This window comes from Denticeps clupeoides, chromosome 18 (genome assembly GCF_900700375.1).
Source record: "Denticeps clupeoides chromosome 18, fDenClu1.1, whole genome shotgun sequence".
Lineage (NCBI taxonomy): Eukaryota > Metazoa > Chordata > Actinopteri > Clupeiformes > Denticipitidae > Denticeps > Denticeps clupeoides.
Window position 1 is genome coordinate 11,027,054 of NC_041724.1, and position 17,603 is coordinate 11,044,656.

The 17,603-nt window shown below is 47.2% G+C and overlaps 1 protein-coding gene across 2 annotated transcripts; it reads left to right on the plus strand.

Annotated features, from left to right (window-relative positions):
- The first annotated feature begins 1,531 nt into the window (after positions 1-1,531).
- pcdh10b (protocadherin 10b) lies at positions 1,532-14,927 on the plus strand. 2 transcript variants are annotated; one of them, XM_028960189.1, is made up of 5 exons: positions 1,532-4,520; positions 5,838-5,896; positions 6,143-6,252; positions 11,556-11,891; positions 13,650-14,927. In XM_028960189.1, exons 1-5 carry the CDS (start codon positions 1,977-1,979, stop codon positions 13,667-13,669), a joined length of 3,069 nt encoding a protein of 1,022 aa, XP_028816022.1. In that variant the 5' UTR covers positions 1,532-1,976; the 3' UTR covers positions 13,670-14,927. The 2 variants fall into 2 exon arrangements, with proteins under 2 accessions (XP_028816022.1, XP_028816023.1); XM_028960190.1 differs by having other exon boundaries at positions 11,556-11,713.
- The last annotated feature ends 2,676 nt before the right edge of the window (positions 14,928-17,603 follow it).

Genomic DNA, 17,603 nt, shown 5'->3' on the forward strand with positions numbered 1-17,603 from the left:
TTTGTCGGATGCGTGAGAGACCCGCTAGGGGGAGCCCGCGTTGTCCCCGTCACCACGACCGTGACCGTGCTCCGGGTTTGCAGCACAAATACTTTGTACACTTGGTTAAAATGACTGAACTCTTTCACTTATCTGGTACATTACAAAATATTTATAGAACGCACGATAATAAGAAATGCAATTAAAATGCAAATAAAATTAATCATCATCACTTTTTTGTGATTTGTTAAACACCACAACATAAAATACGAAATGATGAAGTCTCCGGTTCAGACCACGTGACTTCGTGTGACAGGTCGAGTGACGTTCTCTCTCTCTCCCTCTCCGGTTTGGTCGCGAGGAGGCGCATGCAGCCTGCGCTTGGGCGTCAGCGGGGAGGAGAGAGAGAGAGAGAGAGAGAGAGAGAGAGAGAGAGAGACAGAGTGCAGGTGCGAGATTAAAAAAACATAAACGTTAAGAAAACGAGAAGTTGGTTCTTGTTTCGACGCGCTATTGGCTTGCAAGCCATTCATTTAAAAATACCTTATAATTTAGGCTAAAGAAGCCACATCTGTCCAGTGAGGCAGGACTCACCCTTGACCCCGCCCCCTCTCATTTAATTAGTACTTAAACATCCGCGATTTAATTCGTCCGTTTCGGGAGCAACTCGTGGCCATATCGACTCTTAATAAGTTGGCGGCCGCGAACTTATTAAAAATGCAGAATTAGGAGAACAGACAGCGAGCACTGCGGCGTACTGTAGTAAACTGAACGCGTTTATTCCGCGACCTGACCCGCGAATTAATCAAATCGGCAGATGAGCATTTGAACGTTCGCCAAGACCGCAATTAAGACAATTGTGGCAGCACCGTGAAGGCGCGTCAATCAATACTAATGTTTAACAAGAAGAGAGAGAGAGAGAGAAAGGAAGAAAGAGAGCGATGATGTTGCTCCTTTTTGGTTTTATGCGCAACTTTCTTCTCCGTTGCTCTCCAGTTCATCTGAGGTGTTGCCAGATCTTGTAATGAAGAAAAAAAAAAACCTCGGGACTTTAATTTCAACAATAAAGAGACTGTATGTAAATTCTATCCTAAAGAAAGAGTAAAACACCGATGTAAAGTTCTCGCATTCAAAACTCACATGTTCACAGATTTACTTGTTGGTTTAAACATACAGGGCTGTATGTTATTCGGTATTACCCATCTGAGGTCAAATAAATTATTCTTAATTTCCATTCTTCAACACATTTAAAGACAATCGCGTCTTTTTGGCATATTTTAATAAACGTTCCATAAACGTCCGTCGTTTAAAATAAGCGGATTTGGCAACGTCGCGGTCAACGGCTATTCGATTTAGCGAGACGAGATCCTGCTGCATCCGCGCTCGGGGGCGGGGCCATCCCCACCGACACGGTGACGCGAGGCAGACTGGCTTGACGGCTGACCAATGGCAGGCGCGCCCTGCGCGCTCCTGGCCTGTGATTGGTCGGCCCGGTCGAGGGGGGCCGTGGCAAAAGCGAGCCTCTGAGCGGAGCCGCGGCAGTACTGCAAGAGCCGAGAGCGTCGGAGCGCCGTCATACGAGTCCCGTCATACGAAGTAAAAGTAATAATTACCGCGGTCATTTTTTTTTTGCCATTTTAAAGGGATCCCGGAGACCACGGGCCGAACCGATAAGCGCGATTAATCGGATTTATGGATTTTTGATGTTTTTTTATTCCCCCCATCCTCAGTATTTTTAATTTGTTTTTTTTTTTTCGGCAGAGAACTCCTTCCGTGTAACACCTCATTTTGTTAATTTATCGTTTCATTTTTATTTTTCTGACGGAGTGGGGGGATCCGGCGACAGCTCTACATGGGAACATTTGCACTTTTTTCCACGAGCCAGAGTGGAGTAGGCGAGATGGCAGTTTCGGAATAGCTTTCATCTTCTTCTCTTCTTCTTTTTTTTTTAGCCCACGCGCACTTGTTGGGGGATTTTGCGTGTTTTTTTTTTGGAGATGATTGTGGTCTGGATCCTGCTGTGTCTCGCGGATGGCGTTGCGTCGCAGATCCGTTACTCCGTACCCGAGGAGGCAGAGCACGGCACTTTCGTGGGGAATATCGCGGAGGACCTGGGCTTGGACCTCACCAAGCTCGCGTCACGCCGCTTCCAGACTGTGCCCAGCTCGCGGACGCCGTACCTGGACGTGAACCTGGAGACCGGCGTGCTCTACGTGAACGAGAAGATCGACCGCGAGCGCATCTGCAAGCACCTGAGTGCCACCTGCCTGCTGCACCTCGAGGTGTTCCTGGAGAGCCCGCTGGAGCTCTTTCGCGTGGAGATCGAGGTCGTGGACATTAACGACAACCCGCCCGCCTTCCCGGAGACCGACATCACGGTGGAGATCTCGGAGAGCGCCACCCCGGGCACCCGCTTCCCGCTGGAGAGCGCGTTCGACCCCGACGTCGGCAGCAACGCGCTGCGCACCTACGACATCACCACCAACAACTTCTTCTACCTGGACGTGCAGACGCAGAGCGACGGGAACAAGTTCGCGGAGCTCGTGCTGGAGAAGCCGCTGGACCGCGAGCAGCAGGCGGTCCACAGGTACGTGCTGACCGCGGTGGACGGCGGCCAGCCCCCCCGGACCGGCACGGCGCTGCTGGTGGTCCGAGTGCTGGACTCCAACGACAACGTGCCCGTGTTCGACCTGCCGGTGTACTCGGTGAGCCTCGCCGAGAACGCGCCCCAGGGCGCGCTGGTCATCCAGCTCAACGCCACCGACCTGGACGAGGGTGCGAACGGGGAGGTGGTCTACTCGTTCAGCAACCACATCTCCGGCCGAGCGAAGGAGCTGTTCGACGTGGACGCCCGCACCGGCCGCGTGGAGGTGCGCGGGGACGTGGACTTCGAGGAGAGCAGCCTGTTCCAGATCTACGTGCAGGCGAAGGACATGGGTCCGAACGCGGTGCCGGCGCACTGCAAGGTCCTGGTGAAGGTGCTGGACGTGAACGACAACGCGCCGGAGATCACCTTCAGCACGGTGACCGAGTCCGTGAGCGAGAACGCCGCCCCGGGCACCGTGATCGCGCTGCTCAGCGCCACGGACAAGGACTCGGAGGAGAACGGGCAGATCCACGTGGAGATCCTGGGCGACGTGCCGTTCAAGCTCAAGACCTCCTTCCGGAGCTACTACACCATCGTGACGGACGGGCCGCTGAACCGGGAGACGGCGGACTCGTACACGGTGACGGTGGTGGCGCGGGACAAGGGCGACCCGTCCCTCGCCACGAGCAAGTCCATCAAGGTCCAGGTGTCCGACGAGAACGACAACGCGCCCGCGTTCACGCAGCCCGTGTACGACGTGTACGTGACCGAGAACAACGTGCCCGGGGCTTACATCCACGCCGTGAGCGCGCTCGACCCCGACGTCGGACGCAACGCGCACCTCAACTACACCATCCTGGAGTGCGACATCCAGGGCATGTCGGTGAAGACCTACGTGTCCATCAACAACGAGAGCGGAGCCCTTTACGCGCTGCGCTCCTTCGACTACGAGCAGCTGAAGGACTTCAGCTTCACGGTCCAGGCGACGGACGGTGGCACCCCGGAGCTGTCCTCCAACGCCACCGTCAACGTCATCGTCGTGGACCAGAACGACAACGCGCCCTCCGTGATCGCGCCCCTGGGCAGAAACGGCACGGCGCGGGAGCCGCTGCCGCGCTCGGCCGAACCGGGCTACCTGGTGGCGCGCGTGGTGGCCATGGACGCGGACGACGGCGAGAACGCGCGCCTGTCCTACAGCATCCAGAAGGGGAACGAGAACGGCGTGTTCCGGATGGACTGGCGCACGGGCGAGCTGCGCACGGCGCGCAGGGTGTCCGCCAAGCGGGACGCGCAGCAGCTGTACGACCTGTTGATCGAGGTGAGGGACCACGGCCAGCCGCCCCTGTCGTCGAGCGCGAGCGTGGTGGTGACGCTGGTGGACAGCGTGGCGGAGGGGCGCGAGGGGGAGCGCGTCGGCGGCGGCGGCGGGAAGGCAAAGGACGCGAGCCTGGACCTGACCCTCATCCTCATCATCGCCCTGGGCTCGGTCTCCTTCATCTTCCTCCTGGCCATGATCGTGCTGGCGGTGCGCTGCCAGAAGGACAAGAAGCTCAGCCTGCACGGCGCATGCGCGGCCGGCGGCTCCTGCTGCTGCGGCCGCCAGGCGCGGGCCGCGCGCAAGAAGAAGAAGAAGCTCAGCAAGTCGGACATCATGCTGGTGCAGAGCGCGCACTCGGCCGCCGCCGCCGCCGCAGCCGCAGCCGCCGGTTCGAGCGTCAGCGTCAGCGGCGCCGCCCAGGTGCCCGTCGAGGAGTCCGGCGGCTTCGGCTCCTCGCTGCACGCCAGCCAGAACTACTGCTACCAGGTGTGCCTGACCCCGGAGTCGGCCAAGACCGACCTGATGTTCCTCAAGGCCTGCGGGCCGTCGCGCGCCGGCGACGCCGAGCACGGAACCGGCTACGGGGACCAGCAGCAGCCCGACATCATATCCAACGGCAGCATCCTGTCCGGAGAGGTGAGGACACCGTTACGTGGTATTTACCGGGAGCTGGCGCCTGACCCGGGGATCAGTAAACTTATTGGTGAATTAGTGGGTAACATACTCGCCTATGAACCAGAAGACCCAGGTTCAAACCCCACTTACTACCATCGTGTCCCTGAGCAAGACACTTAACCGTAAGTTGCTCCAGGGGGGGGACTGTCCCTGTAACTACTGATTGTAAGTCGCTCTGGATAAGGCCGTCTGATAAATGCCGTAAATGTGAATTGTTGACGTGTCGGTTGGGCTGGAGAGCCCCGCCCCTGTACAACACCCTTCGCATCCATCTTTTGTAAACGGTCCGAGGTGCAAAAAGCGTCAGGCCTCCCGTCTCGGATGAGGCATAAAAGCGCGACACATCCCGTTTAAAATTGCTTTCGGTGAAGCGCCGGACGTCGTCGTCGCCGTTCGGAACGGTTGTAAAGTCCTTGTTTGCCCACACCGATCCAAACGAAGGCGCAGGACGTGCGTGGCCGAGATTGCGCGACCTGGTTATCGGTTCAGCGTAAAGGCCCGTTAAGTGTAATCATATGATGTAAAAAAAAAAAGAACACACCCTACCCGTCCTTACCCAGCATACGCTGCGCGAAGTGGCTTCAAGCGGCCGTGAAATCGGGATATGATTTTTTCCGGGGAGGAGCGCACGACGTCCCCCACGCATCAGCAGGCCTTTAAAATGCCAAACACGCCAACAGGTTGGAGACCCACCCCCGCCCTCTCCAGCCTCCATTATATGCACATGTATAAATAAAGTCAGTAAAGAGGGGAAGAGATAAAGTTGGGGAAGATGGCCGCTGCGCCGCGCTCCATTACGCACGCCGGGCACGACCCCGTTAAGCCGCGCCGGGACAAAGCGCCGTCTATTGCCGCCTCGCCGGAGACCTCCGCTCGCTGTGCCCTGTACTCATGGTCGAAATAAGGCGACGATGAAAGAACAGAAACGTTTCGGCTCGGAGTGACGCAGCCTGACGGTCCGCGCAGTGCAACATGGTAGCAGTGCAGCCTGCATGTAACGGTGACGTAGAGTGAATCTATATCAAGACAGGCCTCTTCCATTAAAAAGAAAAAAGATGTCTTTTTGGAATAATTATATATACACACACACATACATACACACACAAGGACATAGTCTTCCATAAGTCTTTTTTTCTTGGAGTCGGTACATACATTTACATATATTACACAGTGTACATGCTCCTCTGGTGCTCCGATGGTTTTGATGATGTGCAGAAGGAATATGGACACGGTTTGAGGCACCTTAGTGGAAATAACCCCATTTTTTCTAACTCTCAGAACAAACACCAGCGCTCGGAGCTCAGCTACCTGGTGGACAGACCCAGGCGCGTGAACAGGTGAGTCGTGCTTTATCCACGCCCCAGAAAACCCGCCACGCCAATGGAAGAGGAGGAGGAGGATGATGGCGGTGCTTATGTAACGTGTCTGTCTTCAGAGACCTTGTTTTTTTTGTTTTTTTTGCGGATTTAGAAAACTGTGCTGTGTCCGGGTTGAAATGAAGTAAATAATGAAACAAATAAATGTATATAAAAAAAAAGGTGGCGCCTAACTCACTTTGGCTGTTTTTCTTCTGCCGTTTGCAGCTCGGCCTTCCAGGAGGCGGACATCGTCAGTTCAAAAGACAGCGGTCACGGGGACAGCGAGCAGGGGGACAGTGACCACGACGCCACGCACCGAGGGGGACACTCTTCAGGTAACAAGCACCTGATTGGCTTGGTTTCCTGTGGGTTTTTTTTTGCGCAGGTGTGGTTCTGAAATGGACAGCGCTCGCACCGTACTCATCTAACCGGGCGTCTCTCAACTCCTCCAGGATGTCGCCATCGCAAATTCATTCTCCCGAACTTTTTTTTTTCTGCAAGTTTGATCAGTATCGGCCACTGTCGCATATGCATACTGTCCAAAAACTGCTAATATCCTAACAGCTCTTCATCTTCACCACCATGTGACAATACATGTCTTACAAGCCCTTACGCTGATCAGACAGCTATAACGGACGCCTTTTTAGCAGCAAGAGTTAGCTTCCAGGGATTTTCTGAAAAAGAAAAGGATGAAAACTTTGCAACGTGCATTGGATTTTGTTCTTTAGACGTGGTCGTCAGTGTTCTGGCGGGACTGTACCATTTTTTAAACAGATTTTTATATATGTCTATGCATAGTAAGGTACATCCTTACCTGTTACTCACATTGAGAGTTTCAGAACATGTTTTTTATTTTTTTGGTGGGCAGCGGTGGCCTAGCGGTTAAGGAAGGGGCCCCGTTATCAGAAGGCTGCCGGTTCGAATGCCGATCCGCCAAGGTGCCGTCCCCACACACTGCTCCAACGGGCGCCTGTCTTGGCCGCCCACTGCTCACCAAGGGGGATGGTTAAAAGCAGAGGACGCATTTCACCATGTCACCGTGTGCTGTGCTGCAGTGTTTCACAATGACAATCACTTCACTTATTTGTGAGTTTTTCTGCACTTGAGATGACAGAAGGCTCGTCCACGATAATTCTGCTGCTTGTAAATGCGCGGCTTAATGAGGCCAATAGCCTCTCCGCTGCGGGACGTGACGGAATTTAGAAGAGGACCCGACCAGGCCGTCTACTGACGGTGTGGGAATGGGACCAAATAGGCCGCGGCCCCGAACAATCAAGCGATTCATTCACTGTGCGCCCCTCCTCCTCCCCCTCCTGCGCTAACCCCGCCCCCTCTGCCCCAGGCCTGTTTATCTGCTCCATACCTAGAACGCCCCCACGCTGGGTTCCTAAAACAGGCCAGTAATGAAGTGTTTTGCCTCCCCAATTGGCACCCGCACCCCTCACCTGTCTTCCACCTGCACTCGGCGAACGGTTGCACAGACAAAGGGCACAGGTGGCCCCGCGAGGCGAGGTGACACGGGTGACGACAGCGGGGCACCTCGCGCATCCCGTAATTACGGCACGGCTGTGTACAAATAAACAATAAGCCGCAGAGATGCATCTCATTAGCCTTCATTTGTCAGCGCTCTTCGCCACCATATGCTGCGTACCACTCGCCTCCCCGGCTACTTACTGGCCTGTAAATTATAGGCGATATGAGCGCTTGGTCTCCATTTTTATATATATATATATATATTTTTTTTTGGTCAGTCGGTCACGTTCGTGGCGCAGATTCCATCTGTCGGCGTTCCAGAGTCAATCTGTCATGCCGCCTGGGTTTTTATTTATTCTGGAACGTTTGTTGCTGCGAGATCGCAGGGCCGTCTACTTATTATTACTAATATTATTTTAATATCTTGTCTTGTTTGATTAGGTTAATTGAATGAGCAGCTTGCCACTCTTACTTATAGAAGAGGATTGAGTTCCTTGGCTTTGCCGCATCATTCACAGTACTGGCGGATCCTCTGGGGATCAGATTATCATCCTCTTGGATTTACTTTTTAAACATATTGTTTTTTTTTGTTTTATTATTATTTCATTGGGTTAAATGCTGTGCGAGTAGCTTGGGCGGCCAGAGTTTCTCTCTCTCTCTCGCTCTCTGCCATTAGCACCAAAGCGCTTAATCAGGAGGTCACCAGTGTCGACGCTCAATACCGCACTATTTACTGTTATTCCACAGTGAACCAGCGCACAACTGTTCTTGCACGGTGGTGGGCTGATCTAAAAATAATGCAGCTAATGAGGAATGACAGCACATATTAATCCACATCTGTACATGCATATGTGTATTTAATGTACACACATGTAGTAGATAGGGACATCACAGTTTTTATTTCATTTATATTTCATGCAATTATTATACCTTTTTTTGATACGATATTGGGAATCGTGGAATAACACGCACACACACACACACACACACACACACACACACACACACACACACTTAAATGGCAAGCAGGGAGAATAATGTAATGTCATGGTATAGTAAGTAATGCAATTAATTACAATGTAATTAATGTCACAAAACATATATATTTCAACTGTTGTGCCAGAAAGATTAAATCTATGTTCAGTCCATTTTGTAGCCTAATGCTAATGGATTTTTTTTCCGAGGTCTTCAACGGGAAGCTGCACAGAGGTTTTTTTTCTCTCTCTCTCTCTCTCTCTCTCTCTCTCCCTCTCTTTCTCTCCTTCTCTTGCCATCCCTCCATTTTTCCCCCGTCTTCTTCTCAGGAGCCGCCACGTCGGAGCAAATCCCCTATTTAAGCTTCCGTTCACGTTATCACCCCAGTAACAGCTCGCTGATCAGTAATTTATTTCCAGACCCCTGCATACCAATTAGCAAATGAAGGTTATTATCAGACCCCGGTTTACACTTCTTATGTTCTGAGTGGAATCTTAAACTGTAGACGCCGTTGGAGAACGACAGGGTTCCCCCTGACCACCAGTCCTGCCCGCACCCCTACTTCTCCTTTACTTCATTCCTTATTTCATCCCATAATTGGTTTTTAAATTTGGTTGGTTAACTGCATGGCTTGTTGACATAACTCTAGATGAACTAGAGTCTCGTGTCCCGTAACGATTGGCGTGACCGGAAACGGGCCCGGTGCTCGTCGGAGCCCCAGAGTTTTTTTTTTTTCTTTCTTTTATCAAAATGTCAAGGAAAATATCAGAATGTCTCAGAATGTGCGATTGTGTGCCTGGCCGCTGCAGCGGGGCCCCGTCGGTTGTCTTATCTCGCTCTGCGTCTGAAAATGCCAAGCCACCGTCCCGCACGTCAGCGCCCGCGAGGCCTCCGTGGCGTTGCGGACAGCGGACAGTTTGTTATTGCTCCGCCCTGACCCCGATCGTTTTATTAAAATTGTGATGAGCAGTAAAAAAAAATAAAAAAATAATGGTTTCCTCTGTGGATTAGGGGCTAATACAGTGTGTGACACTTGTCAGAAGGCGCTTGTGTTTTTGCGGTTTGTTGGCGTGCCTGCTGCCTCATTAATCCTCTTTGTAAGACGAGCCCAAATTCCTCTTGTGCTGACTTGGTCGGGCACCGTCTGGAAGGTCGTTTAGATTGAGGATTATCCCCCCCCGTTCGCCCTACAACCACCGAAATGACCACCTTCCACGCAAACCTGCGCCCGTCAACATGCATTTTCGAGCCCGCCTTCGGTAATCCCAGAGGTTTTTAATTACAGAGTCATTTGGAGAGCAGGGGAAGGAGGATCTCGGGGAGGATTGGCTGAGTGGGGTTTGGAGCGGCCCTCGTCTCGCACTCAGCAGCTCCAATTAGCCTCGCTGGCAGCCTGCTGGGATCCAGTTCTCCGCGGCTTAACCGAGAGGGATCCCGCCACACTTCTGCTCCAAACTTCTTTTTTTTTTTCCTCCCAACCCCACTCCTGGCTCGCGACGCTTCAGCTGTTGTTTCATCATATGTCTCATCTGCAATTCTGAAAAAAATAAATAAATAAATGAGAGTGAGATTACTGATAAATGGATGGTTGTGGTGTGTAGTTTTGCTAAAATAAGAAATGTATAAATTTGGGATAGGGGTAGGTATGCATGAGATACAAAGGGATCCCAACAATGCATTTGTTACAGATCCATGAACATGCAGCTTCATTACCATAAGTAAACAAAAAAAAAAGAAGAATATCATAGGCAGGCAGTACAGCCTTGCTCAGCATGCATCTCCAGAATCGCTGCTGAACATATTAAAAAAAATTACTCTAATGGATAATACATTACCATAAACATCAGCTTTTCTGCTCAGTAGCACGGGTTATGACTAATATATGGTAATCTCTAAATTTATTTATTAATTTTTTTTGGTATAACTGCTTCAATGTGAAAATCGTCCCAAATGAGCAAGATGCCATTAGAAAGACTTTAATTTTGCAGCTTTGGAGTCCCATCCCTCCACTTCCTTTGATTCCTCCTGCAAAAAAAAAAAAAGTCCCTTGTTCTTGTCTATTTAAAAAAAAAGTGGTGTGGGCTGGGGTGTGACTCCTGCATCCCCACGTCAGGAAGCGGAATGGGGGAGAGGGGAATTGGGTTTATCAGCGGGCTTGCCTCATCTCACAGGCCGCCTTTGATCTCACAAGGAGAAGAGGAGAGGACCCTGCTAGGAGGAATTAAAGATTTGACTCCTCACACTGAGCTCGGTGTGTGTGTTAGAGAGACAGTGTGCCTGTTCTATATTTGCTTTGATCACGGTTATTCAGCATTTTGTGTCTGTCTCCAATGAAGAAAAGACAATTTTTTTTTTTTTTTGGGGGGGGAGGGATGATTTGAGTCTCTGGAGCGAAATTCATTTTGTCCAAATTCTGCCCGGGGGTCTTTAACAGCTTCAAATTAAGTCATTAATGTCATGCTTTGCTTTTTCTTCTTTTTCTTCAAACGCTTCTCAAATTTGTCAATATCAAGCGCTTGGCTTTTTCGTTTGAAGCTGGTGCAGCTTGTTATTTAACTGAGTGTCTACTGAACGCCTGAGGAAGTCATGGCTGAACACTTAATGGCTGGAAATGTTTGTACGGGTGACAAATTACGGACAAAGAAAAAGAAAGTGACATTAAGTGACTGTGTAAGATTGCAAGGCTTTTTTTATCCCAGATCCTTTGGTTTCGGTATCACATTGAATAAATGGTTCTTACTTGACAAAAAATTATATTATATAGATGGCGGCAAATAATGTTACACATTTAATGTCACACATTTTGAGTTTTGATGCTGGTGCCTAAAATTGCACCCCAAGAAATCCCATAGGTGTTGCGATGAGTTGAGTTTGTCACATGATACTATTTATTTCCTTGGTTTTCAATTTGTGGTACATAGGCTGTTGGGGGTTTTTATAATAGTGAAAAAGTTTGAGATCCACTGACAGTGAACTACAGCATTTTCATTTTTGATATGAGATGTGGATGGTTGGATCTCCAGGGTGTAAGTCATAGGCTTCGGGGCATCTTGTACGCTCTGTGTTGATCTTGCATTGTGCTCTCAGTTTGCAGGGTCAAGTGAGTTCCGACCCAAGCAAGTGACCAAATGACCTGCGGGTGTTAGGACGCTCTGTAGACACATCCTGACCTCCCTCTCTGTGTTTGCAGGTGCGGACCTCTTCTCAAACTGCACAGAAGAGTGTAAAGCGCTCGGCCACTCAGACCGCTGCTGGATGCCTACCTTCGTGCCCACTGATGGGCGCCAAGGCGCAGACTACCGTAGCAACCTGCACGTGCCAGGCATGGACTCGGTCCCCGACACTGAGGTATTTGAGAGCGAGGTGCATCCGGGGGATAAGTCATTCTCCACCTTTGGCAAAGAGACGTCACTCCACCACCACCACCACCACCAAAACCACCTTCACCATCACGGCACCCTAGAGAGGAAAGAGTTCGATGCACTTCTGTCAAACTCGCGCGTGCCTTACAAACCCGTCTATTTGTGTGAGTATTAAGAGGCTCCTCGGCCGAGCCTTCCACCCTTCAGATCCGACCTGTTGACCAAAAGGGGGGATGGGGCAAATCTGAAAGAAAACTAATATTCAAAGATACTAAACCCCACCCTCTTCTTCAAACCTGCTCATGGCTCGAAGTGCCATAGAATTCGCTCTCTTCATCCCTAACCTTGACATTCCTCCATCTCTACTTTATCCCTTCATTATATGCCATTCATCCACCCCTTTATGTTCTGATGTTCCTTTCTTCATTCATTCTGCCCTTTGTTGCTGTGCTGTGTGGCCTGGAGGAAGCTCTGCTACTGTTTTGTGAGTGAGTGTGCACGTTCCGTGGAGAGCAACGACCCTTTTGCAGCAATTTCAAAGGTCTCTTGGTGACCGCGCATTAACGGCAAAACGTTGGCTGTTCAAATCTCCCTAAGAGAATGAAACTGAGATTATTCCCTCGCTTTTATATTTAATGTTAAAACACTGCAATCCGCTAGAACCTGGGGTAAATAATAAAATAAAACAATTTCCAATGGCCAGGAGAGTGCAGACATATTTCTTGGCATATCCCCCCGCTGGGTCTTAAAATGGCACCGAGGCGCAGTCGTGGTGGCTGAAAAAAAAAAACCCAGGGTGATATTTTATATAATGACTGTAACCTTCCAGCGTCCATTACAGTGGAGATAATGGCCGGTCCGAGAACCGTGGGATTTCCTGTAATGCCCTTTTTTTATTACGAACATTATTCATGTAGGTAGTGCGGTAATCGAGAGTGAAGTCTGTTGATATGTTTATATGTAATTATCGCGGGGACGCCAGGCCTTGCCGCGCTCGCTCTGTGGGCTATAAACAGGCCCGGGGAAGCCATTCAGCGCTGCTGCAGGAGTTGAATGACAGCCCCGCTGGTTTGACAAACAGGACGGAAATAGCGGGGAAATGCTGCAATTGGGCTTTGTGGTCTCGCGTGGGTGGAGTTTGCATCTTTACGGACTCTCGCTGGTGCTGAATAAAATGCAGCGCTTGGGCCATGTCCCATAATGCCGTATCATTTATGTGTTCTGGATTGGTTGAAATAAACCGACAGAGGAAAGGACAAGCTTGTTACTTTGCTTGTGTGCAGTTATTTCCGTGGAGACAAATTTGTAATAATTTTTAAAAAGGGGAGGAGCCTGTTCTCTTGGCAACACAGCAGCTTTTTATCCTGTGTTTCCCTTTTCACTACTCTTGTATACTAGTGGAGACAATGTCTACTATGGCAGCCATTCCAAGTGCATTTTCAGCTACACTAGGGCATGTCAAAGAAATGTCAATATCACTAAAATAGTCACAATTGAATGAAAAGCATTTCAGACCAAACTGAGCATTTGCGTAATGCAATTTGATTGAAGGTCAAATTCGACGATATAGAGGTTTTGATTTATGTGTAATGCACATGACATAAGTGAACATTTGTCTGTTTGCAATAACTTTCATGATACTAGTTTTGTTGTAAATGCACTAAAGGCTTCTGGGGACCACGCCCACTAAACCTGATGAACAAGTACTGGTCTGAATATAAAGGGACCCTTCCTTCTTTTTTCGAAATAAGTTAATAGACGGATTACATCTACTGCTATAAGATGACACCACAATGTAAAAAAAAACCCATTATATTATATATTATATTATATTATTTGGGACAGTTTGGTTTTTATTCTTTGTTTAGTTATGGTATCTGTACTTGCATCTCTGACCTAAAGTCCATGTTTTCTTTTTACAGCGCAGAAAAGGATTTGCTAGCTCCTTTCGTGTGGACATACCTGAGACCGCATGAAGGACTCTTATCCTTTTACTCTCCTTCTTGTGTTCATTTATTTTTTTGCACAATCAGTCACAAGTGACAAAAAGGAAGAGCAAGTTTTCAACTCCATTTTTTTCTTAGCCGTCCGTGGATGCGCCCGAGCCCCAGGACATTATTACAGGGGTGAGGGGTGGAGAGATGGACTCGGACAAAGGAGGAGGAAGACAGCCGGAATTAAAACAGACTGAACGCATCTCAGCCGGACTGAGACAGTTGAACACAGGACGGGTGAATCAGGAGAATGAACAGGAGAATGAAGACATGCCCCGGCGTGGTGGATGGAGGGAGCAGGAGGAGGACTGGGAAGTTAAATGAGTGGGAAGGTTGTTCCTCTCACATCTGTGTGTGCCTGTTTACAGTGCTACTGTACATCTTATAAAAAAAAAAAAAAAGAGGAAGAAAAAGAAGACCACAAAATACGGAAATATTCACTGAGCCCTTTAGTTGTTTGTATACGCACCGAGAAGCCAATTGTACAGGAAAAAACTTTGTGCATTATAAATGCAATAGCACTCTTTTAGACTTGACTGTTTTCTACTCTGTGTGTGTGGTCAGGTGTTTCCCCAACTTTATACAAAAAAAAAGAAAAGAAAAGAAAGAAAAGACTGAGATGAGGAGATTTTTTTTTATTATTTTATTTTTCCAAATTACATTTTTGTTCTTTGTAGTGGGTCAGGACATTATTGACCTGCATTGTTAAAAAAAAAAATACAACATCCCGTAGTTTATATCATGTGTGTTAAACAGTGTTTACTGTACTATTTTAAAAGCTTCGGAATAAATATAAATCTATATGAATATAAAATCTATCTATATATACATATAAACGTTTTTTTTCTCTGAAGGTGTGGTACCCATCTGCTCAGTTTTTCCTGTGTAGTTTTTCTTTTTCTGCAGCTCAGAAGAGAGCCTTATAGGTCGCCAACATCGCAGGGGCATTCAGTGTGACAGAAAGCCTTATCTTACATTCATTTCGAGTATTCTTTTTCACTTTTTGGGATATTGACCATGTCTATAAATAAAAGCAGAATAATACTTTAGCTTTGAATTTATGGTAATTCTGTGTTAAATGTAGCCAAAAACATCATTTTTAAAGACGAGGCCAAAAATCAGAGGTACACACTAAAACATGGACACATACGCAGATACACAACACACACACACAATCAAGAGGTGAAATAAACAAAGTTAACAGTGTGTGTCTCTTGTGTTTAATGCTTATTGAGTGTATGTGTGCCCCTTGTGTATTGCTGTACCTAATCTTAATCTAAAACCAATTCCAAATTTATGCAATTTTCTGCAAGTAGCCAGTGAGACAATTGCTAACTCCCACGTACCAAGTGACTGACATCTGGAGAAGTCAACAGGGTTGCGGAGCTTGATCCTTGGAGCTCCACCCGTGCACCCTGCACCCACTGTACCACACCCCAGGTCTGCAGCTATGAATTACGACCCTTGATCCGCACATGAATCCATCTACTTCACATTCTTACACTCTGGACACAAAACATCAAGTATGGCCTGGACATTTATTTGAAAAATTAAATGAATGTAGAAATGTGATGTTTAAAATAGTTTTGGTGTCTGGGGAAAAAGGTGCTTTATGCTTGTCATCATGAATAAAAATAGCCCTGAAAGGAGATGAAACTGACATTGCGATTAACTTCTGTTCTTGATAATCATTGTATCTGTACTCATGCTTTATCTACCCAGGCTTAGATGTTCAGAGATTGTTTGAAGATCCTCATCAGACTATAGCTGTATTTTAACCTTCTTAAAAAAAATCATATTTCACCCATGAAGGAAAAATCAAATATTTTGATTTCACATGGGAAGCTGTGATAGGAATAGAACAGTTCTGGAAATAATTACAGCTAAAGTAGGTCACCGCTACAAAGGCGAGGTGATGGTATCGCAATTCTCCAAAATAAAAAAAATAAAAGAATTCTGACCTCCTCTCAGATGCGTTTTTTTCACAAACTGCTTGTGTTGTTCTTCATGAATACGGTGCTTGGTATCAGATGTAAAATGCAAATTATGGAAAGAAATTGAATTGCTTTGTTATGTTTGCCACAAAAACAAAAAAATAAAAAACAAGAATTTATCAAAAATTGAAAATTAAGATTTTGAGTAGCTGGTGAATCACAGTGGAGGACATTTCACTGGGTTTTGAATAACTTGCAGATTTTTGTTAATCTTGTATGACCTTGATCCAGCTGACTTTCTTGCTGCTAGTTAACTATGGTGCGATATTCTGCTAACGTGATATGGACAAATCTTTTCCTGCACACAATGTCAAGTTCTTGTATTTCTCCTTTAATACAGGTATTCAAATATTTTTTTCATGGTCACATGAAGGCAACACAATTAAAACACAACTGAACGCAATGAAAAAAAAATGAACACATTTGAAGAAAGGTAAATTAATATTTTTTAAATTAATTAATTCCCTATTGTCCTGCATGTGAGTGCATATTTTTTTGCTTTTTATTCTGTTTGCAAAAAAAAGAAAATGCATGATACACAAAAGAAAAATGATACATTTCTGAAAAAAAAAAAAAATATTAAAGAAGGCCAGATTAAAAGAAAACAGTACAACAAAAATTAAGCAACTCTAACTAAAATGTTTTTTTTTTTTATTTAGCTAGTTAGTTAAAATACATGCAATAAATGGCATTTTTTAATGATGCACTGGATCTCAACAGTTGTGACACATTAATATGCTACACCCCCTGTCACCATCAAGACTCCACTCTATCACATCCCACATGACACCTCACCTTCTCCCACCTCACCTTTTCCCGGGCCTCTGCTTCCCTTTGGCAGGCCCATTTGTTCTGCATGGCATCCACCACTCCTCAGCTGGTCTCCAGTGAAGGGGTGTGGTGGCGAGACAGACAGTCGCAGCAGGAAGAACAGAAGGGAGAACTGGGAGAGTGAGGCCCTTTTCAGACTTTCCAATAACATCCGCCTTGGGTCAATTAAGACCTGGCATTATAATGAGTCTCACTTAGGCTCAGATCTCCTTTCTCTGCCCAAATAACAATGTGCCCCCCCTCCAAAAAAAAAAAACAACAAAAAAAAAACATGTGGGACTGTTTCTAGCCTAGCAAGTAAGTCTTACCTATGAACCAGATAACCACAAAGTCAAAGGTTCAAGTCCCACTACCCCATAACTTTTAAAGTGCCCCAGCTAACTGGAATGTTATAAAATGATTTCACACTGAAACAAAAAAACAGGTCTTTTGTGTCTATGAACTACAAAAAAAAGAATTATATATACATATATACACACACATACACATACAGTACAGGCCAAATGTTTGGACACACCTTCTCATTCAATGTGTTATTTTCATGACCATTTACGTTGGTAGATTCTCACTGAAGGCATCAAAACTATGAATGAACACATGTGGAGTTATGTACTTATCAAAAAGTGGAGACCTGGCCTCCACAGTCACCGGACCTGAACCCAATCCAGATGGTTTGGGGTGAGCTGAACCGCAGAGTGAAGGCAAAGGGGCCAACAAGTGCTGAACACCTCTGGGAACTCCTTCAAGACTGTTGGAAAACCATTTCAGGTGACGACCTCTTGAAGCTCATCGAGAGAATGCCAAGAGTGTGCAAAGCAGTAATCAGAGCAAAGGGTGGCTATTTTGAAGAAACTAGAATATAAAACATGTTTTCAGCTGTTTCACCTTTTTTTGTTAAGTACATAACTCCACATGTGTTCATTCATAGTTTTGGTGCCTTCAGTGAGAATCTACCAATGTAAATGGTCATGAAAATAAAGAAAACACATTGAAGGTGTGTCCAAATCTTTGGTCTGATTTGTATATTTATATTTCCATTCAGATATTGCACTGAATT

Bases quoted from the DNA above. Each gene is read 5' to 3' on its own strand.
- pcdh10b (XM_028960189.1), top strand. From the start codon at position 1,977: ATGATTGTGGTCTGGATCCTGCTGTGTCTCGCGGATGGCGTTGCGTCG. The intron at 5,897-6,142 runs GTGAGTCGTGCT...TGCCGTTTGCAG, and splicing joins AGACCCAGGCGCGTGAACAG to CTCGGCCTTCCAGGAGGCGG. The intron at 11,892-13,649 runs GTGAGTATTAAG...TTCTTTTTACAG, and splicing joins TTACAAACCCGTCTATTTGT to CGCAGAAAAGGATTTGCTAG.